This window comes from Pygocentrus nattereri, chromosome 24 (genome assembly GCF_015220715.1).
Source record: "Pygocentrus nattereri isolate fPygNat1 chromosome 24, fPygNat1.pri, whole genome shotgun sequence".
NCBI classification, from domain to species: domain Eukaryota; kingdom Metazoa; phylum Chordata; class Actinopteri; order Characiformes; family Serrasalmidae; genus Pygocentrus; species Pygocentrus nattereri.
In genome coordinates, this window is record NC_051234.1 from 32310014 (window position 1) to 32333433 (window position 23420).

At 43.8% G+C, this 23420-nt stretch overlaps 1 protein-coding gene across 3 annotated transcripts in view; it reads right to left on the reverse strand.

Moving 5' to 3' along the window:
* Positions 1-3894: 3894 nt before the first annotated feature.
* acad11 (acyl-CoA dehydrogenase family, member 11) overlaps positions 3895-23420 on the reverse strand; it is a 133232-nt gene continuing 113706 nt past the window's right edge. For 2 of the 3 annotated variants that reach the window (XM_037534033.1, XM_037534034.1), the window contains exons 16-19: positions 22590-22744; positions 14831-14947; positions 9477-9586; positions 5681-5819 (exon numbers count right to left, since the gene is read on the reverse strand). In XM_037534033.1, the coding sequence (XP_037389930.1) occupies positions 5705-5819; positions 9477-9586; positions 14831-14947; positions 22590-22744 (497 nt within the window). In that variant the 3' untranslated portion in view covers positions 5681-5704. Of the gene's footprint in view, positions 5820-9476; positions 9587-14830; positions 14948-22589; positions 22745-23420 lie in introns of all 3 variants that reach the window. The other variant, XM_037534032.1, reaches the window with a different exon arrangement.

Consider the following 23420-nt stretch of genomic DNA (forward strand, 5'->3'; position numbering starts at 1 on the left):
GCAATAAAAAGTGAACACAAACAGCAGTAGCAACAATGAAGGAGCTTCAGGCTTTCACTGACCTTAGTCTATGTTTGGTTTAACACAATGTATCAAAAACTCTCCTGTAAAGTTTGTTTCGGACATGCTTGCTTTACTGGACACCCATGATACGCTGGTTTAACTGGTGACCAGCTATGCTGATTTTACAATGAAAGCAACATTTACATTTCCAGCATTTAGCAGACGCTCTTTTCCAGAGCAACTTACAGGAAGAGCTCTGTCTGTCTAGAGAAAGTATCTTTGCTAGTTACCAGTAGGTTAGAGAGAAAGACGGTCCTGAGCTCAGATACTGATGGAAACTAAAGTCAGTATATTTTACTGCGTCTTTATTGGCCTTTTTAAACAACCTGCAGTCCACTTTGCATAGCACTTTTATTATTACTGTCGGATATGTAACAGACTAAGTACAGCTACATATACACATAGATGGACGAAGTACACAAACCATGTCCTGGAGTTAAAGTCGAGACCCCCAAGGTAAAATATTCCTCCAGTAAAAGTAGAAGTTCCTCCCTTTAGACCTCCACTTGAGTAAAAGTACTAAAGTATTTCCCTTCAAATGTACTTAAGTATAAAGTAAAAGTACTAAAAGAGTAATTCTGGCTCTGATGTCCTGTTATCATTTTTATAACCAGACTGGCTTCATGAACTCATTTCAGGTGAAAGTCCTCCAGCGTCTCTCTTGGTAAACCAGTCTTTTAATAGAACGTCATTAATTAGTGACGCTGACGTCTATTAAAATGATCAGAAGCACAAAACACTGAAGGTAAACAGTTTCCATCAGGGAGAACCGAGTACGAAACCCAGCCCATGTTAGAAAGTGCTCTTCTGAATGTCCACCAGGGAGGTCTCCAAAACACACATATTGTAGCTCTAACATTTTATGGAAGGAACACAGAACTGAAAAAGAAACTTAACTCGTCATGAGAAGGTAACACTCCCCTTTTCATGTTTTCTCATTAGCTGAGTTACAAAAGCCTTGATGCAATGTTAGATTTCATCGCGGTACAAAGAAAAAAACGTTTCTCCATTTTCCCCATTTTTTTTCTACATTGCTGGAGAACCACAGCTGTTCTTACATGGTGCAAAGGTTTTGAGATGAACTGACCAATAGAAATGTTCTAAAATTGCTTCAATAAAATCTTCCAAAATCTTAAAAAATTAACTTACATTAAATTGCTACTCTCAGAACAAAACCTTGTATGTCCATTTTTGTTGTATTTTTTTAATTTCTGACATATTTTGAAAATGCACGTTGCTCTTTACATTGTGCGTAAATTTTAAGAAGAATGGACCAAAAGAAATGGCCAAAAATGGCTTGTGGGAGATGTCCGGTTCCACTGACTTGCATTAAAAGTAAAGTATGTTTTTTCTTCTCCTGTAAAGTTATTTTGGAGATACTATTTTCAGGACTGATGAATCAGATGCCTTATAAAAGTTATTAAATACAAACAAAACAAAACAAAAAAAGCCCTCTGAGGTCAACATACCATGTGCACCACTGTCTTAAAGAGATAAAGGGGCACATGGAGAAAGGGGACGTGGAACATGCTGAGCACTGCCAGACCACGTACCAGTGATGAGGTCAGAAATGACAAATCAGAGAAGAACCACTCTGACTTGAAATGGTTCTGCAGCTACTCAAGGCCTCATTCATCTGTCAACCACTAAGACAGTGAGCATCTGAAACTTGGCCACACTGTCCTACTAATCCAGTCTTGCTTCAACTTAATATATCAACATGTGCTTCTTGCTGTCTCGCTCACACGCCTCCACCCCCGTCCACACATCTGCTGAAGAGCTCTGCCTGCATCCATTCGTCATATGATTTAATGAACGGCAAACGGAAGCTGATGAGCCCAGCGGCAAACATACGTCCACTGACACGCCAGATCAGTCTGTGTGCACATTCAGCAGTGTGTGAGTCACACACACCACCCAGAATTCATTTAGTGACTCATTTCCTTCAGCGAAAAAATACAATTAACATATAATTACACAATCCACTCTTTCCCTTCATTCCAGCTTCTGTTCTTCTCAGGAGCCTCACTTTCAGCTCCTCAAAGAACCTGCAGACACGCCTCCAAAGCTCAGTCTGAGAAGCTGGTTGATTTTCTGAAGTAATCAAACCCATTCAGTGGTGCTGAGGTCTGGACTCTGGGGTGGTCAGTCCATCGTTCAGCTTCTTTGTCTGATGTGTCCGTCTCCTTTTCTCAGTGAGGTTCTTCTTGATCAGCTACACGTCCTTTCAGACCCACAGCTCTGAGTGGTCTTCTCACAGTGGAAGGATGGACAGAAGCACCTGTGGATGTTTTCAGATCTGAAGCAGCTTGATCTTCTCCTCTCTCTCAGAGATCAAAGCTTTCAGTGATGTTTATCTGATGGGGGCAGGTTTGGGGTCGACCAGCTCTTCCAGGTGGTTGTTAGGAGGAACATTCTCTCTAGATTTTTTATGTGAGTGAATTCTCTCATAATGAACCTCTTCAGAAATATCTTCTGAAAAACAGGTAGCTTATACTTGGTCGTTTTGTTTAGAAAATTAGATGATAATAATAATAATAATAATAATAATAAAGTCAAATGATAGCTGATAAAGCTTAACAGTAATACAAGAAATGATCATTTAGAGTCATATAAGAAAATGACACATCAGATTAAAATATAAACACCAAAGAGCCGTAGAGTTTTACTGAAGCTCCGAGTTAAAGAGCTGCGTTTTCAGATGTTTATTTAAAGCAAGCTCTGAGCTCGACCCTCTAATAAAAGCTGAACGGAGCTCCACAGTTCAGGAGCAGAAGAACTGAAAGAGTCTCTTCACGTTTTCTGCATTTTGCTGAAGGTGCTTGAAGGTCAGAATCTGCAGATCTGAGATCATGAACAGACACACGTTCAGGAGCTCTGAGGTCATTTAGAGATTTAAAGACCAGCAGCAGAGCTTTAAACTCTGAGAACTCAGGTTCCAGGCAGCCAGTACAGCTCTTCTAAAGTGGGACTGATCTGATCTCTCTGTGTTGTTTTTGTTAGGATGCTGCTGCATTCTATACGGGTTCTAGAGCATGTCCTATGACGTTTTCATAGGAAGTTCAGTCAGAAGACCATTACAGTGATCAACTCTGCTTCTAACAAATACATGAACAAGATTACCTGAGAGAGAAAAGGCCGAACTTTAGTGATTTTCTCAGATGATAAGAAGCTGCTTTAGTGACTGTTCTTTACATGCAGAGCTCCAAGTCTAAGATCACACCCAGGCTTCTACTGCACGTTTGGTTAACGAAGCTAAAGAACCAAGTTTCTCATACAGCAACTTATTTTTGTGATGTCATTTGTAGAAACGTTTGTGACATCGACTGAGAAATATCTGACACACAGCTGGTTAGTCTGTCCAGAGTCTTCATCAGAAGGAATGGACATGTATAACTGGGTGTCATCAGCATAGCTGACCAAACCATGGTCCATCTCTGACAATGCACAGTACTTTAATATAATAAGAATTATCTATGCATAACACTAAACCTGACCCTAAACGTCACCTCAGGAACCAAAGAGAAATGCTTTTGCCCTTCAGTGTCCAGAAAACACTATAAAGTAAGTACCATTTCGCTGGTCAGTACAATGCAGGTCTTTTTTCTGTTTTTTATCCTGAAAACAAAAAACACTTACGCAAGCAGATTTCTTAAGCAAGGGGTCGTCCAATATCTACACTCCTCAAAATTATCTTCTGAAAAATGAACTTGTTCTTCAGTTTTGCCTGGAAATTAAATAAATAAGGGGTGCTCTCTGACCTTTACCCAGAACCCTAACTGCACGTGTTTATATGTGTGTTAGTGAAAGAAGCAGTTCAAATTGATCAAATGGATTCAATCAAATTTTATTGACATTGTTTTTTCATAAGGAATCAGTGACGTGAAAGGCGGTAAGAATTAAGTTCATATAAAAATCCATTTATCATTCAGTCACATCTTCCTACTACAAGCAAAACACATTCAGTTTAGCAGAAAACCTGATTACACTTTATTTTAAGGCTTAATTAAGGTTTTTTTATTTTGTTTTGTTCAGAAACGTCCAAATAAGACGTTCCATGTTTTTTTTCCAATATGCATTAAGCATGATTACTGATTATTATTATAATCAGAGGTTTGCAATGTGAAAATCACTAATAATTGCATTGTGAGTTGTAACAATGCACATTATTATGCAAATCATTGAGTATGAACTATTACTTAAATTTAAGGTGTGGTTCCATCATTTGGTTCATTTGGTTCCAGAGCGTGTCAGGTTTACTGCTTTATGTGAGAGCAATAAGAGCAATAACAATCAGCTAATTAAGAATGGAATAATCCAATAACACGTCTAGGTTTGTTCCATATTCTAAAGTGCAGTTTTAGTCACTAATTAATGGCCAAAAACATGTTTTCAATATATCGATGTGCACCACAAATTCAGAACATATTCATATTTTGTCTGCAAAACCATAAACAAGTTCCGCTTGTCCACGTTTGGTTGTTAAAATGGGTAGAAAGTAAAACTAATAGAACTGAAAATATTGAAAATAAGTGGACACATCCTCTACACAGAACATCCTTCTTTTTAATTACATTTTTAATTTGCCCAATTACTCTTTATTTGCTGAATTTAACATAATGGTGAAAAATAAAACATCCAATGAGGCCTGTGCAAGAGTTACGGCACATTTCATATTTTTTGTTTTATTTTATTTTTAAAGTTTGTTCCCTGTGGAGAACTTATTTTTATTTGTGAAATGAAGAAAATGTGCAGTTTGCCAAGGGTTGCTCAACTCTACACACACACACACACACACACACACACACACACACACACACACACACACACCCACCAATCTAAGATGCTTATCCTTATGGGTCATGGGGGGCAGGAGCCTATCACCGCGGTCACTGGGTGGATGGCAGGAAACACCCTGGAGAGGTCACCAGTCCATCACCGGGCAGACAGACAGACAGACAGACAGACAGACAGACAGACACATTCACTCACACACTCACATCTAGGTGCAATTTAGTGTGTCCAATTGGCCTGACTGCATGTCTCTGGACTGTGGAGGGAAACCGGAGAACCCGGAGGAACCCCACGCAGACACGGGGAGAACTCAACTCTATACGTTCCTTAAAATAAAGTGTCACTGAAACCTTAATTCCTGCGTACCGTTGCAGAATTATAGAATCTGCTCACAGATCTGTTACAACAGAGCGACTGATGGGAAACTGAACACGCCACTGAAGGTCCAGCAGAACTAGATTAAACACAGTAGCCTTCAGATTGGTTGAGTCAATACTGTTCCAGGCTGATTTGGTCTTTGAGGCATTTCCTGATTATACAGATTACTGCATTGACTTGAACATTAATTCTAGGTTAGTGACCGTTTGTCAAATTGACGTGAAGTATATTGTGAGCTCATGAAGAAATCAGTGGAAAGTCAGAGTTTCAGTGTAAGACAGATGATGCAGAGAGACGGCAGGAACATTGCTAAATGAGTCGTGTGAGGAGGATGTTTGAGTCAAATATTTGAACGACAGTAGGAGCTGATCGTGTCTGTTAAATGGCCAATTACACACTACTATGTCACTTCTGAGAGGCTGTGAGACGGTCTCTGGTGTTCATGACGAAACACTGCGGTCAGCGTTGCTTAGAGTTTGGCAGCCGTTCGTCTGAGCTGATCCCTGAGCTCCATTTGGGCGATGGAGGACAGATGAACCTCGTCAGGGCCGTCAGCTAAACGCAGCGTCCGGGCGTAAGCATACCTGAACACAGTTACACACATCAGTAGGTAATTAAGGATCCAGGGAACCGAAATCTGAGTTTCTAATGAGGTTAATCTTGATCTTGCAGACAAACGGTAAAATTTACGCTTTAAATAATATTCCAAAGACCAATAAATGACCGATATATTTCACCATATTTCTCTCCTCTCAATGTAAACGGGGAGGTCCTAATCTTGGGTAACGCTTCCATAAGCATTCCCCTGACCAATCACAAAGCTGCATCGTTGCCCTGCCCACACAGAAGTTTCAGAGTCAGAAAAACTTAGTGAGCTCAAGCTAACTCAGCATAACCAGAGCTGGTTTATGAGTGTCTGGCCACTCCCGATTCCTCCCATTATATCAAAAACAGGTCTGCTGAACAGCAGAGGGCGCCCACGAGCGAGTCCTCAATGAATGGGAGTGAATGGAGCTCAACAGCTCAAAACGGAGTTAAAACAGTTTCTAATCACTGAACCAGAACTTTCCTTTAGTTTTATACAGTAGGAGGACGAGTTTCACTGAAAAACAGAGAAATCTCACCTGTTTGTTTCCTTTTTTCTACAGTAAACGGGTTTTGGGCAGCAGGAGGCGGGGCTTTACTGCTAGAGCGGGATGATTGATGGGCGAGCGGAGCAGCTGATTGGCTGTCTGCGCTCACTGACGTCATGAACGAACATGAGGCGCCGTTTTAAACTCCGATAACTCGAGTTTAAAAGCTCTTAAAACATAACAGTGGTGTTTTAAGCTGTTCAGGAAATGACGGAATTCTTTTACATTAAAAATGTTTCAGCATTTATAAACTATGATTTTGCTCAAATTCTTCATGTCAACCCATTCATCCTGGACTCACTCGGGAGCGCCCCCTAGCGTTTGAGAAACCCAGAAGACACTGCAGAGAGTGGGAGTTCTCTCTAGTTCACTGGTCAGACCACCTGCCTGTAGCTGCCTCACTCGTTTATCCAAAACCAACACTGTCCGTTAGCCTGTCTCTTCACGTGTCGCTTCATCTGTCCATTCTTCCAGCCGTCTGTCTGGACGTCTGATCATCACATAACATCACATAAAAGCTGGATGATTTTAATTTTTATGGGGCGGAGCTAGGACAGAAAGCTGTCAATCAAGCTGTTCATAGCCACACCCACACAGTTCTCAGATAGGTCTGATCAGTGGTTTTAAAGCTGTGCTTCATCCATCCATCCATCCATCCATCCATCTTCTAAGCCGCTTCTCCCTCAGGGTTGCGGGGGGGTGCTGGAGCCTATCCCAGCAGTCATCGGGCAGAAGGCAGGATACACCCTGGACAGGTCGCCAGTCCATCGCAGGGCAGACAGACATTCACTCACACCCAGGGGCAGTTTAGCATGTCCAATCGGCCTGACTGCATGTCTTTGGACTGTGGGAGGAAACCGGAGAACCCGGGGGAGAACATGCAAACTCCACACAGAGAGGACCCTGGTCACCCGGCCAGGGAATCGAACCCAGGCCCTCCTCGCTGTGTTTCGCCCTTGTTTCATCATATTTATACCTTATTTTTTCATACCTTGCTGGATGTTTAATACAACATTTATGTTTAGTATCACAAGCACAATCATGCCTACAGGAGCCTTTATGAATCCCATTCTAAATCCATGGGCATTAATATGGAGCTGCTCCCCCTTTGCAGCTCTAACAGCTTCCACTCTTCTGGGAAGCTTCCTAAAGACTTTGGAGAGAGTCTGTGGGAATTTCTGCCCATTCATCCAGAAGCGCATTTGTGAGGTCAGACACTGATGTTGACTGAGAGCGCCTGACTCACAATCTCCTTTCTAGTTCATCCCAAAGGAGCTTGATGGGGTTGAGGTCAGGACTCTGTGAGGGTCAGTCAACTTCTTCCACACCAAACTCACCCAGTCAGGCCTTTATGGAGCTACTTTGGTCCCTGGGGCTCAGTCATGCTGGAACATCAAAGGGACTTCTTTTTTGAGCTAAATGTACAGCATTTTTACAATATTTGCAAAACTGTGAAATGCTGTAATGTAACGGGAGAAATTTAGAGGGTTCAAGGCGATTTAGTCCACAAAGCAGCTTGAAAACAGCGGCAAACGCGGTAAGAAGAAACAGAGCCTCTCCAGCGCTAACAGCTGAAAATCCAGCCCCCTGCTCCTGCACTTCAACATAAAACACCTTTCCTGTTTAAAAAACTGAATATCTTACAGCCCCACAGCACATTTTGTGTGCATTCTTTTTAATCGCGCTATCAAAATGTGTAAATATAAATCATCTTCAGTTCGGGCGCCTGAATATCCCACTCACTCAGCAGTGAATGTCACGTTAACGTGGTGCTGCCCAGCATGGCTGCTAACCGTGCTCCACAGCACTGGACCCTCACAAGGCCTGCAACGCTGCTCCATGAAACGCTACTGAACATGTTCATGCACTGCGCTGTTACCCCCGCGGAAAGAGGCCAGCAGAAGGAGGCAAGGTGGGCCTGGCAGATGGAGCGAAGCTGCAGGAAAGGAGGTACCCTGAAGATTCTGATCTCCGGACAGGAGTCAGATGCAGATCTTCTGAACGACGTTCTCAGGCCTCACCCCCTCGCCACCCCTCCTCAGGGTGAGGCTTCGAATATTCGCGGTTGATTACTGTCGATGCTCAGGAGCCCAAAACATGGTACACTGTTATACGTCACAGAGCATGGAGGGACATTAACTGCTTAACTGTATCAGGCAGGACATCCAGTACATTCTAGTCTGCACTCATCCATGCTTTTTCTTTCATTTGTCCCCCATCTGTAAACATCTAATAAAGATACCCATAAAATTACATACACAACAAGGTACAGAAATTATATAAAGGAAATTTTTAGACTGTCCTACTCTGTGGTTGGTTGGTGTAGTGGGTAACACCTCTGACGTCTACGCTGTAGACTGGGGTTCAATCCCCACCTGGGTAAACACCCTACACTATACCAATAAGAGTCCTTGGGCAAGACTCCTAACACCACCTTCACCTACTACACTGTAGACTGGGGTTCAGTCCCCACCTGGGTAAACACCCTACACTATACCAATAAGAGTCCTTGGGCAAGACTCCTAACACCACCTTCACCTACTACGCTGTAGACTGGGGTTCAGTGCCCCACCTGGGTAAACACCCTACACTATACCAATAAGAGTCCTTGGGCAAGACTCCTAACACCACCTTCACCTACTACGCTGTAGACTGGGGTTCAGTGCCCCACCTGGGTAAACACCCTACACTATACCAATAAGAGTCCTTGGGCAAGACTCCTAACACTACCTTCACCTACTACACTGTAGACTGGGGTTCAGTGCCCCACCTGGGTAAACACCCTACATTATACCAATAAGAGTCCTTGGGCAAGACCCCCAACACCACCTTCACCTACTACGCTGTAGACTGGGGTTCAGTGCCCCACCTGGGTAAACACCCTACATTATACCAATAAGAGTCCTTGGGCAAGACTCCTAACACCACCTTCACCTACTACGCTGTAGACTGGGGTTCAGTCCCCGCCTGGGTAAACACCCTACACTATACCAATAAGAGTCCTTGGGCAAGACTCCCAACACCACCTTCACCTCCCTGTGTAAAAAATTATGAAACTGTAATTCGCTCTGGATGAGAACGTCTTCCAAATACTGTAAATGTACTCACATTTGGGCGAGGGGGAAGTCATCAGACACTCCTGCACCCCCGTGGACCTGAATGGCACAGTCCACCACCTTTGTCGCCATCCTACCGGCTGCCACCTTTATCATCCCGATCTGGGAGAGACAGAGTGAGAGAAACGTACGGTGCTCAGATCCTCGTTCTGCCTGGACAATGAAAACAGCTGATCTCTTCAAAAACTGTCCCGATTCTATTATCTAGTCAGATTTACACCGTAAGGACTCAAAGTTGCTCCTTAGAGTTTCATGACTTGTTAGCATTAGCATGTCATGCTACTAGACAGCATTACTACATGCTAGAATGCTACTGCTTTGCGTAAATTGTTTTGGCCATTAAACACTGTGTCCACTCACTGTCCACTCTATTAGACACTCCTACCTTGTCGGTCCACCTTGTAGATGTAAAGTCAGAGACGACAGCTCATCTGCTGCTGCACAGTTTGTGTTGGTCATCCTCTAGTCCTTCATCAGTGGTCACAGGACGCTGCCCACAGGACACTGTTGGCTGGATATTTTTAGTTGGTGGACTGATCTCAGTCCAGCAGCGACACTGAGGTGTTTAAAAACTCCAACAGCACTGCTGTGTCTGATCCACTCTGACCAGCACAACACACACTAACACACCACCACCATGTCAGTGTTACTGCAGTGCTGAGAATGATCCACCACCCAAACAGTACCTGCTCTGTGAGGGTCCATGGCGGTCCTGACCACTGAAGAACAGGGTAACAGAGTATCAGAGAAACAGATGGACTACAGTCTGTAACTGTAGGACTACAGAGTGCAGCTATACAGTAAGTGGAGCTGATAAAATGGACATAGAGTGTAGAAACGAGGAGGTGGTCCCATGATGGACCATTTCTGTTGGTCATTTTTTTGTGTCGTGTTAAACGTGCAGTGTGATTTAGTGGCATCTTGTGATGAAGTTGCAGATTGCACCCAACATAATCCCCCTCCCTCACCTGTCCCTTTCCCAGCGTGTAGCAGAACCTACAGTGTCTGTGAGGTTTTCTCCCTGTCCTGATTTCATATTGGCTCTTCAATTTTTTGCTTCTTTGTTGGTGAGAATTGACCATCTCTCAGTTTTTCTCGTAATAAGTCTGAGCCTACATTCGTCAAAATTTAGGTTCTCAAACTTCTCACAGAACAAAAAGCTCAGACAGCACCGGCAACAACCACTGATTCGTCTTCTTTCTACGTCTTCCAACTGGAGCTACAGCGCCGCCAAATTCAAGCAGCCGCTTCTGTGCGAAGTCAGTGTTTGGTTTGTCTGCTCTGGGCTACTGTAGAAACCCAACACGGCAGCCTCTGTTGGAAGAGGAACCGCGCCCTATGTAGTAGGGGTGGGAAACTCGGGGCACCTCAGGATTCGATTTAATGACGATTCAGAGGCTGGGATGCGATTATAAAACGGTTATTGATGCGTCTTTTTTTTCTATTCAGGATTTCTTTGTAAAAATCCATAATGAATTTACTTCCAATATCTTTTATTAATAAATCAGTGGAAGTGATGTGGTGAGTGAACTGGAAGGCTCTCATTCACTGCTCTTGTTTGGAGCACGCGATGTTAGTAAAATATCTTCGAGACTGGACTCTGTATCTCGGCTCCAAAGTGTGCAGCATAGAGCGAAAGTTCTGGTTCCCAATGACTGCAGGTCACTTAGCAATGCAGTCTGCATCATGATGCATCTAAGAATCGATGCCCCCCCACCCCTACTATATCATTCTGAGCCCTTCGACAACACAATGACTCAGTTGTAGGTGATTATACATTAATGAAAACATGGGTTTGTATAATATATTCCACTTCTGCTAATAGATCCCATCAAACACAGTGTAACACACTGGGAATAAAAATGTAAAATAATGTGCTGATGTGAGTCAGAGTGTGTATGTGTGTGTGTTGTGTGGTAGAGAAGGAGAGGAAAGGCGGATGGAGAGTGTGTGTGTGTGTGTGTGTGTGTGTGTGTGTTTGAACAATGCAGCTTTTGTGTGAAGCAGCAGGACTTCAGTAAGGAGCTCTGAGGTGCCGGTTCAGTGCAGGAACACAGCATGCAGGCAGTGTTAATGGGATCAGCGCTCACACCCTCTACCGAGCAAGCCGGATGCTGCGTTGCCGTGACTACAGCCAGCAGGATAACACGGCCAAACATAATCACTGCCCCAGGGAGATGGCATTGTGGGTAAATGCCCCCTGCCGGACCTGTAATAGAACACAGTGAGGAATGCTAGGAGGGTGTGTCTGTTTGTGAGGATAAGAAACGGAGGTACGAGGGTCTGAAACACTGCCTTTCTATTATAAGACGTGTTCGGTCACACCAGTCCACACGAGTGTCCTCACATCAGGTCAGCCTGTCTGTCTGAACTGATTTCTTCAGGAAATATTAGTTCTTTCTTTGGATAGCAGTTCCAATCCACTGACCTCAACCTCACATCAAACTCAAAGAAGAATTCAGTGATGCTTAAGGAATTTATTCAATGTAGAGTTGGGCAATATGGCAAAATGATTACAATATTTAAAGACATAAATACAACATTTACAAGAAAATGTACATAAAAACAAAATGCAATGATGTGAAAATCATTTAAACCATATATTTAATTGAAAATAGTGCAAAGACAACATATCAAATGTTGAAACTGAGAAATTTTATTGCTATTTTGGAAAATATTTTCCCATTTTGTCTTTGACGCCAGCAACACGTTCCAAAAAAGCTGGGACGGAGGCACGAAAGGCTGGTAAAGTTGTGTAATGCTAAAAAAGCACCTGGTGGTTGATTGGCAGCAGGTCAGTAACATGACTGGGTATAAAGAGCGTCTCAGAGAGGCGGAGTCTTTCAGAAGTAAAGAGGACGAGGGGTCACCACTCTGTGAAAGACTGCACCATCAAATAGAGCAACAACTCAAGAAGAACGTTCCTCAACATAAAACAGCAAAGAGCTTCTGCTTTCCATCGTCTACGGTGCAGAACATCATTAAAGACAGTTGGAGAGTCGAGTCGCAGACTCAGATTTACTGCCTCCTGATCGTGTTTCAGACCAGTCAGGGTTTATCAAAGCTTGGTTTTTTTCCCCGATCCGACTCTGAGCGAAATCTAGCGTAAACTGGCCGGATTCCTGCAACAGCCAATGAAAACTGAGAGCGCGAAAGAAGAGAATACAGCAAGGAAACAACGACAAATGGTGAAAAGTCTCTCACGTGTGGAGTGAAGCTTTTTAATGAGCACAATCGAGTTTATGTACATCTAAAACTTTAAAAAATACCAAATCATCACATTTTTAAATCCATGATCCACTTAAACATGTTTACCGGCTGCTCCTGTACTGCTTCAGTGCAAACTCCATGGGGTCCATGTAAAAGGGGGCCAACAAAGTATCAGAGAAACAGATGGACTACAGTCTGTAACTGTAGAACTACAGAGTGGAACTATACGGTCAGTGGAGCTGATACAGTGGACATAGAGTGTAGAAACGAGGAGGTGGTCCCATGATGGACCATTTCTGGACAGTCTGACAGCGTGAGACACCGAGTCTTTATAATCTGTTAAGACTCTAAAAGTCGTGCAGCGAACTCAAGACCTGACACATTAGTGGAAAACAGACCATGCAAATAACACAAGGCGAGTTAAGGGGTTATTCTTATATACGTTAGGGGTATTCCACCAGACCTGATCCCACAGACGGGCCAGGCTCACCGGTTGGGCTTGGGGTTATGACGAGTCAGTTTTTATGCAGCGTATTTGTTTTCGTTTGAAGGATTGTGCCTACATCCTCGCTCCTACAACGTTATCGCTTATAGCTGCGTTGGGAATAGCTCCGGAGTTTGGAAAGGGAAAGGGGGCCCTGAATGAAGCTGGGCAGGAGGCTTGAGAGTGCAGCTGTAGGAGGCACATTGTGGATGAAGAGAGGGATGTGGTGGGCTCCTGAAAAGGTTGCAGTAGCTGATTTTTAGGCTCAGTGGCTACGTTCACATTGCAAGCCTCGTTGCTCAAATCAGATATTTTGCTCAGATCTGGTCTCTCTAACGTAACGGTTCACACTTGAACAGGCAAGTGAGTCAAATCTGTCATTAATGTAAACGGAACAGCGTCCTGAACGGATCCGCACGCGCACATCGTAACGAGCAACGTCTCGAGACCGTCAACAACCACATGCGCAGGAACGCCAAACAGACCAGCAGAACGAGCCGGCACCACGAATCAGCTCTTAACAGCTGCTCGTTACTAGAAAGACGAAGGGCGTTTTCACCACTCACAGGCTTCATCTTCAAGTTCGGCCAGGGGCACAACGCAAATGCTAAAAAGAGCCATTTTATCCATTCAACACAAGTCAAACCACCTTGGGAAACAACATTTCACTGAAGTAATGTTTTACTATCTTGGCTGAAAGTATGTCTTAATACTATTTATGGCCTTTTGCAGACTAAAAGTATCGTATAAACAAAAACGCACTTCTTTAAGTTTTACTTCAGCTATAATAGTTTTTCTCGCGTCTCCGGCAGGAAAGTTTTCGTCAAAAGTTGAACAGTTTCTTGTAAAATAACCTCTCAGGCATTTTTTCGAGGCTGAAGTCGCTTTTCAATCGCCAGCTTCCTTTTCCTTTCCGCAGGAGCTACATTCTGGCACGATTTAAGGTGGAACTGGAAAATTCAAACAAGAAGCGTGCGAACCAGAAACTCCAGCTTCACGACTTTTAGCGTTCAACAGTTTCTCACTGCAGATTAAGCGTAGCAAGAAACCAGCTGGACTGACCTCAGCATCGCTGCTGGACTGAGAACCAAAAATATCCAGCCAACAGCGTCCTGTGGGCAGCGTCCTGTGGGCGGCGTCCTGTGGGCAGCGTCCTGTGGGCAGCGTCCTGTGGGCAGCGTCCTGTGGGCAGCGTCCTGTGACCACTGATGAAGGACTAGAGGATGACCAACACAAACTGTGCAGCAGCAGATGAGCTGTCGTCTCTGACTTTACATCTACAAGGTGGACCGACAAGGTAGGAGTGTCTAATAGAGTGGACAGTGAGTGGACACAGTGTTTAAAAACCCCAGCAGCACTGCTGTGTCTGATCCACTCAGACCAGCACAACACACACTAACAAACCACCACCACGTCAGTGTTACTGCAGTGCTGAGAATAGTCTCCCAAACAAGTAGTATGTGCTCTGTGAGGGTCCATGGGGTCCTGACCACTGAAGAACAGGGTAACAGTGTATCAGAGAAACAGATGGACTACAGTCTGTAACTGTAGAACTACAGAGTGCAGCTATACAGTAAGTGGAGCTGATAAAGTGGACAATGATTGGTTATGCCTGATAGGTATATACATGTGTGTGTGTGTGTGTGTGTTACTTGTTTCCTTGCAGCCTTGTTCCCCTTCGTGTCCAGTGTGTGAGCTGCATGTAGAGCCAGCAGGCGTGTCTGTTCAATAGCGATGCGAGACTCCGCTATCCAATGAGCCACCACCTCCTGTAACCCAAATATAAACACAAACATCATTTACATACGCAAAAAAAACAACATTAATAAATAAAAAATACACTGAAGTAAGCTGGCCATTTACGTTTAGCCAAACTGTGCTTTATTTACAGTGACCCCTCTATTTAAAACACATGGCACAACATTTTATAAAAGAAAATAAAATTTATAAAATTATAAAATTTTATGCCTTGTTGAGTTTGTTCTTTCCAAGTTATCATTTCCTTTTATTCATCAGAGAAAGACCAGCCAGCCATAACCACAAGGCCTACTGACAGAAGCTCAAGGTCATGCCAGCAATTCATCAAATATTACAGGCAAATAAAAGCACTCAAAATTATTGGGACAAGCTTTTTGCTTATGTGGGTATTTAGTATTTTATCCAGGTTATTATTTTGTGTCATAGCTCTTCTTCTGGATGACTGTGACTTTTTTAGGCCTGCAGTACGAGTCCGCACAACTGACGCTCGTGTTGGACGGAAGCTCCTGAACACGTCCGCTTTCTAAAACTTTAGAGCACTCTTAAAAAAGAAAGCTGGCTCTTCAAGTTCTTCAAGTTCTATAAAGAAAATGCTTCTATATAGAACCATGAACACTCAAAGAACCCTTTGCATAATTAAAGGCTGAGAAAGATCAGAGTGTGTTGTAGATGATTCTATATAGAACCTTTCTGTAAATGGTTCTCTGAACAGATTCTCCCAAAGTTTTACGCTGCTGCGCTGACGTTGAACCGCGTGCTGCACTGGGTCGGTATGACCAACAGGTCAAAACCAGCTCTAAACAAAGTGACCGCTGGGCCCTGATTGGTGCTCTGGCTTTGCGCTTCTTTCGTTTTGACATGTTACGTTTTTATACACACAGAAACCAAAAGGAACGACAGATTTCTCAAAATGTAGGAGGAAAAAGTCGGATATTAGACTCTGAAATGTAGTGGAGTGAAAGGAGAAAGTCGCCCAGAACGGAGAAACTTCAGTACAGATACACCAAAAATACTAAAGTACAGAAACCAATTACATTTACTCAGATACTCAGATACTCAGTTACTGTCCAGAACTGCTAACTGGGAAGTTGAAATCTAAAAACTTTCTCATGACTGTACTGTGACCTCAAAGTGGGTCAGACCATCACTGTTTGCTCATGTGTCTGAGTGTTTACACAGAAAGCATCCTCTCCTTTCTCATTCCGGTATCCTGCACTGTGCTTTCAGTCTGTATTTATAGGCTGTGTCCACAGAGACACGCTGCTAGACTGAGAACAGCAGCTCTCTTTAATCTCACAGTACAAACTTTCCTCAAACACTTTCCTCTCCCCACCCTAAAGGAGCTGACCGTCTGTCCAGCACCGCTCACTGACCGGTGCCACACCGCAGAGAACTGAGACAGACGTTCGCTCTTATAACAAGAGGCCTCGACTAATCATCACCATTAAAGTTAACACGCTGTCTTTTCAAAGCTTTTTTGAGACACTTAATGACATTGTGTCAAAGAAAAAAGCAGAAAATTTGGCTTTAACGACAAGCAGAACTCCTTCAGCGTATTAGTGAGGGGAAAGAAGCTTCGGTCAAGTCGGACACCCTCTCACATCTAAAGACGGGGTCACGGTTTCAGTCACAGACTATTTGCAAAGACTAGGAATCTTGCAGGGTCACTGCAAGTGGATTTTTGAGAAGATTCCCATCATGCACCGGGTGGGAGTTTACAAGCAGATAAGCACTTTTCCCTCCGCGGCGTAGCGGTACAGATGGGAAGGTGCACTGGCTGAGTGTGTAAAGGTCCGGGGCCCAGGGCAGGACCCCGGAGAGCATGATATTAAGATTTACACATGAAACACGACGAAGCGTGCGGCGCTGCTGACTGGGTGCTAAACCATAAAAATCAAACAGCGTAACAGAGAGCAAAAAAATACAAAACAGGAAAAACCACTGATGAGTCTTCAGAGATCTCTCAGACGTCCTCTGCACATTTCCTCACATCACTCTTACACCCAGTGAACCTCTAAGTTGATGTGATTATCGTATTAAAGTGGAGCAGATTTGTCTCTCTGTCTCTCTCTCTCTGTCTCTCTCTCTCTCTCTGTCTCTCTCTCTCTCTCTCTCTCTGTCTCTCTCTCTCTCTGTCTCTCTCTCTCTCTCTCTCTCTCTCTCTCTCTGTCTCTCTCTCTCTCTCTGCCTCTCTCTCTCTCTCTCTGTCTCTCTCTCTCTCTCTGTCTCTCTCTCTCTCTCTCTCTCTGTCTCTCTCTCTCTGTCTCTCTCTCTCTCTCTGTCTCTCTCTCTCTCTCTGTCTCTCTCTCTCTCTGTCTCTCTCTCTCTCTCTGCCTCTCTCCTCTCTCTCTCTGTGTCTCTCTCTCTCCTCTCTCTCTCTGTCTCTCTCTCTGTCTCTAACTCTCTCTCTCTGTGTCTCTCTCTCTCTCTCCTCTCTCTCTCTCTGTCTCTCTCTGTCTCTAACTCTCTCTCTCTGTCTCTCTCTCTCTCTGTCTCTCTCTCTCTGCCTCTCTCCTCTCTCTCTGTCTCTCTCTCTCTCCTCTCTCTGTGTCTCTCTCTCTCTCCTCTCTCTCTCTCTCTCTGTCTCTCTCTCTCTCTCTCCTCTCTCTGTGTCTCTCTCTCTCTCCTCTCTCTCTCTCTGTCTCTCTCTCTGCCTCTCTCCTCTCTCTCTCTGTCTCTCTCTCTGTCTCTAACTCTCTCTCTCTGTGTCTCTCTCTCTCTCTCTCTCTCTCTGTCTCTAACTCACTCTCTGTCTCTCTCTCTCTCTCTTTTTCTCTCTACACTCGCCCACAACCCCTCACGTGCGCATCTGGCGCGTCACTATTATAAAATTAGGTTCCTGAGCTTTATACTCATTTGTATTCATCATATGCATTTAATGCTCTAACATTAGTTCTAATAGACAGCCACAGTGCTTTATTCTCTTTCACCTGCTGTACTCTATTGATAAGAGAATTCCTACACCAGTAGATAAGATAAGGACTAATATCTAACTCAACCATCTTTGACAGTAGAATATCAGGTCTGACAGGTCTAACAGCACTAAATGCTGAAGACCAATCCAGAACAAGGGTTCTAGCATGTGTACAAAGCTTGTCCAAAAGTTTAACACAAAGTGGACCAGTGCAGTTACTGCATCTTCAGTCCTACGGCCTTGTTTACATGCAAACTGAAATGAATCTACACTATATTTCCAAAAGTATTCACTCCCCCATCCAAATCACTGAATCCAGGAGTTCCAGTCACTTCCATGGCCACAGGTGTATAAAGCCGAGCCCCTAGGCCTGCAGACTGCTTCTACAGACATTAGTGAAAGAATGGGTCGCTCTCAGGAGCTCAGTGAATTCCAGCGTGGTGCCGTGATCGGACACCACCTGTGCAGCAAGTCCAGTCGTGAAATTTCCTCACTACTAAATATTCCACAGTCCACTGTCAGTGGGATTATAACAAAGTGGAAGCGATTGGGAACGACAGCAGCTCAGCCACGAAGTGGTCGGCCACGTAAAATGACAGAGCGGTCAGTGGATGCTGAGGGGCATAGTGTGCAGAGGTCACCAACTTTCTGCAGAGTCAATCACTACAGACCTCCAAACTTCATGTGGCCTTCAGATCAGCTCAAGAACAGCGTAGAGAGCTTCATGGAATGGGTTTCCATGGCCGAGCAGCTGCATCCAAGCCTTACATCACCAAGCGCAATGCAAAGCGTGGAATGCAGTGGTGTAAAGCGCCGCCACTGGACTCTAGAGCAGTGGAGACGAGTTCTCTGGAGTGACCAATCACGCTTCTCCGTCTGGGAATCTGATGGACGAGTCTGGGTTTGGCGGTTGCCAGGAGACAGTACTTGTCTGACTGCATTGTGCCGAGTGTAAAGTTTGGCGGAGGGGGGATCATGGTGTGGGGTTGTTTTTCAGGAGTTGGGCTCGGCCCCTTAGTTCCAGTGAAAGGAACTCTTAAAGCTTCAGCACCAAGAGATTTTGGACAATTTCACGCTCCCAACTTTGTGGGAACAGTTTGGGGACGGCCCCTTCCTGCTCCAACATGACTGAGCACCAGTGCACAAAGCAGGTCCATAGAGACGTGGATGAGCCAGTTTGGTGTGGAAGAACTTGACTGGCCTGCACAGAGTCCTGACCTCAACCCGACAGAACACCTTTGGGATGAATTGGAGCGGAGACTGTGAGCCAGGCCTTCTCGTCCAACATCAGTGTCTGACCTCACAAATGAGCTTCTGGAAGAACGGTCAGAAATTCCCTACAGACACTCTCCAAAATCTTTTAGGAAGAGTGGAAATTGCTATAGCTGCAAAGGGGGCCCAACTCCATATTAATGCTATGGATTTAGAATGGGATTCATAGAAGCTCCTGTACATGTGACGTGCAGATGTGCAAGTTTGTCAAGATTGGTGACTCATCACCACCATTCCCATCATTAATAAGAACAAAAGCAAATATTCTACCTATGATGTGAGGAAAACTGGCTGCGCCGATGTTTTAATGAAGCAAGCTTGCTCCAGAATAAAGGACCCCTAAAATAGAGCTCTCTTTAAAGAAGGTTGTTATTGTACTGGAACTAGGAGGCCAACTGGGGTCTTAGGAGTGAGGTACACGACTCACACAGCCAAAGCATTCGAGTGCAGAGAGCGTGTGGGTGTAAATGAGTGGCAACGCTCAGAGATCTTGGCTACAGCTGAAGAGGTCAAGAGCTTGATCCCAACTGTTGTTGTTGGCTGATGCTGTTGCTGTATTTGGCTAATGCAAGTGGTACTTTTGTCCTTTCAGCTGAATGACCAAACGCATTATCATTGTGCATGAGAGGTGTTTTATTTCAGGTAGAAAGCAACTCGAGTAGGCCGGTCTGGACATCAGCATACGCTAAATGAAGGAATGCGCTGCAGGTGCGACTGTTATTTATGTAGCATTATACAACAGTTAGCTCTGACCAGCCATTTCAGATGGACTGAAAAGCGTTCCACGTGTTTATTTTAACAGCACTTTTTCTGCTGACCACAGGTTGTTAATCCAATACAACTTTATTCTACGTCTGAGGTCAGAACTACTTTTTCTGGTGGAAGAAAATACAGATTTGAAAACATTTAAAACTAAGAAATGCAGAGTGATGCAGCTGCTATGGCATGAAGGGTGTGTACTGATGGGTTGTTATTAAGAGGGCCAGCTCGGTCCTGGGCAGCCCCATAAACGCAACGCAGACGGAGCAGAGCAGTGGGCAGCTCCTTCAGTGACCGGCTCCTTCTGCAGAAGTGTGGAGGTGCGCTTTCACGGGTTCTTCCCTCCTGCTGCTGTTAGACTGTACAACCAGCACTGCTCCCAGAAGAACCCCCTCCACTGGACCTCACACACCTACAGAACACCTACAGAGCATACTGTGATCACACTGTATATGATATATGCAGTATAGTGTTAAATATCTCTACAGTGTAAATACTGAGCTTTCTCTTTATAATGGTTTATACTGTACGTCCTCACTGTCCCATGTCTGATATAAACCAGTACCTCGTGTGCAAAACTCCATGTGAATGCCAGGCAAAATATTGTTGGGGTTTCTGATGAAATATGTCCTTGAGTGATCATTAATAAAAGGTTTCCAGCATCATTAACTTAAAATAAATAAAGTAAATAAAGTAAAAGTCATTTAACTGAGGCAAACAGGGCTTTGGAACGGAAGAACAGGCCTAACGCTTCCATATATGGAGAGTTTCCGCTCCAGACACAGACAGAAAGAACCTCAGTGATTGTAGGACAGCGAGCAGGAACGGGCCATAACTCTTAAATAATGAGGAAGGTGCCCAGCTCGAGGTCAAGAAGGCCCAAATTGGAGAGTCAGAAAAACGGTCTTTGTCTGAAAAGACATACAGGTGTCTAAAAGAAAGCGGAATATAGCGAATATAATGGTGGCCAATAGGAACTTAGGAATGGACAGATAGGAGCAGTGATGAAATCACCCCAAAAAGATTTTTTGATTTTAATTACGCTTTTTGCATTATAGAACAGATTAAATTAAAATTAGAACTTTAAAAATTAATTACTTGCAATGTAACCATGTCCGGGACTCGGGGGGGGGGGGGGGGGGGGGGGTGGATGGGTGGTATCTGGACTGCTTTGGGTCCCGACAATATCCTTACCGTGTAAACAGCTTTTTTAATTTATTTATAATTCTTTATTTTGTTAGTCTTTGAGAAGGATAGAGTTCATTTTTTTTATAGTTTATTTTTTATCAGATTTTTTCTGTTTAGTTTTAATATATATTGTCTATTTAGTAACAAGTAACAAACTGTAAAAACCTTGTTAAGCACTTAAACTTAATTACTTGCTTGTTAATTCTCGTCTCTTTTTTTTTCGCTGCTGTAACACTGAGAATTCCCAGTTGTGAGACTCATAAAGGACTCTTATCTTATGGGGTTGCCAAGTGGTTGCTAGATGTTAAAAATAAATGGGGAGGAACGAGGGATGAACAAACGACACGTGCGTGAGTGCAGGTCAGTTTGACTGTAGAGCTCATGGACCTGCCCTGAGTGAGTTCATGCAGTTTGGTGGCTGTCGGGCAAACGAACAGATAAACTTGTGTGCATCAAAAAATGAACGGGACTCTATGGAAGGAACAAGGGATGAAAAATCTTCACATAGAGGAGCGCAGCACATAGAGCTTGGGCACCTGCCCCGAGTGAGGATGTGCTTTGGTGGCTGACAGGGAAAAAGAAAGTTTAGGGCTTTGCTAAGGGGTGAAAATGAATGGGATTCTATGGGTCGGAACACGGGATGAAAAAAGGAGGAGTGCGGGTCAGTATGGCTGTACATCCATGTCCGGGGGCCTGCCCTGAGACAGTACACACAAAACCTTGCCTTGTGGTTGAGCAGAAGTGCAGTAGATGGAAGTAGTTTTTTACCTCATTCATTCCAATGGGAAAAAATTCATAATTTAACTGTACATGGGATCAAAAAGATGCATACAGGCACACAACTCCCGATCAGACTGAACATTCCAGAGAAAATGGCAGGATGAGTTAGCAGACACATCTAGCCAAAAAAAAGATGAAGAAGAAGAAGAGGAAGAAAAATATAAAACAAATTGAGAATTATGTTACAGAGGTCTGATCGCAAGTTACTGGCGGGGGCTCCCAAGTGGCACAACCCAGTTATCAGGCGATCGAGAGTTGGATCCCCGGTGATGCTGCAGCCGTCCATGGCTATTGGCCTCGCTCTCAGGTGGGTGTGGGTAGGATGGCCCCCATCCAAACCCCCCCCGCCTCCAAATCACTAAAAACGATGCTAGTCAGCAATTTGTTTTTTTCCCAGATAAGTTAAAGGCAAGCCATACAAATGCCAGAACACAACGCTGGGTCATATCACTTTACACTACTGTATTTACATTGTTTATTCGTCAAATGTGCTTCGTCATACTTAGTTGCATCTCAATTTATTTGATGCTTGTCATTTCCTCAACATTTTTTATTTCATTTGGCGAAATTTGCATAAAGTATGTCCCTATCTAATGATATACATAAAAACTACCTGAGTGCTGAGAGCCCCCTTGTGGAGAATCTTCAGCCTGATAAATGTGAGTGAGTGAAACAAATCAAAAAACATAGCCAAGGCCACATGACAGGCACTGCCATCCTGCAGGCTGATAATCACTTACATGGTGGTAGAGTTCCTTCCCGAAGGTCTGTCTGCTGGCTGATCTTTGGCACAGCAGCTCCAGAGCATGTTCAGCCAGTCCTACAGCTCTCATGCAGTGGTGCAGTCTGCCTGGACCCAGCCGACCCTGAGCGATCTCAAACCCTCGACCCTCCCCTGCAAAACAGCCCGGCTCAGGATTAAAAACCAACAGCAATGTGCACCACAGCACATTTAAACCAGGTTAGCAGTTTAGAAACAATGTTTTCAATAATGTAAAAGTGGCTGGAGATGCATATGAAATAACTACGTATGATGCTCGTGCACCACAAGGTCAGGTTTCAAATTCAGAGAAAACTAAAAATTCATTGATAAGATATTATGAATGTGTACGGAATGATGTAGCTCTAGATGATTCCACACTAGCTGAGAAAGGAACATACATTTCCAGAATTAAAAAAAATAAAATAAAATCTCAAGCCAGGGCTCTTCACCAAAATATTATAATTCTAGTATGTTAATCACTTTCCCCAATAACCTAAGCTTATTATATTTAATTCTACACTGTATGAACTATGACTTACTCTCTTCCTTCCCTGTTATATGGAGACTATTCTGTACACAAGGTCCAACTGCATGCTCTGTTGAAACCTGTCCTTTATGGAGACTGAAGTGTGACATTTTCTCTGCATTTTAATGCACAATTCATATTTACTTAATGAGGTTTTGGAAAAATCTATTATAAAATGTTTTGTATAAAATGTACATTGTTTTATGTTTCACCCCAAAATTCTCCCCAGATCTACATTAAATCAGTTTAATTCAGAGTGAGTGGCAGATCCTCAGTAAGTGC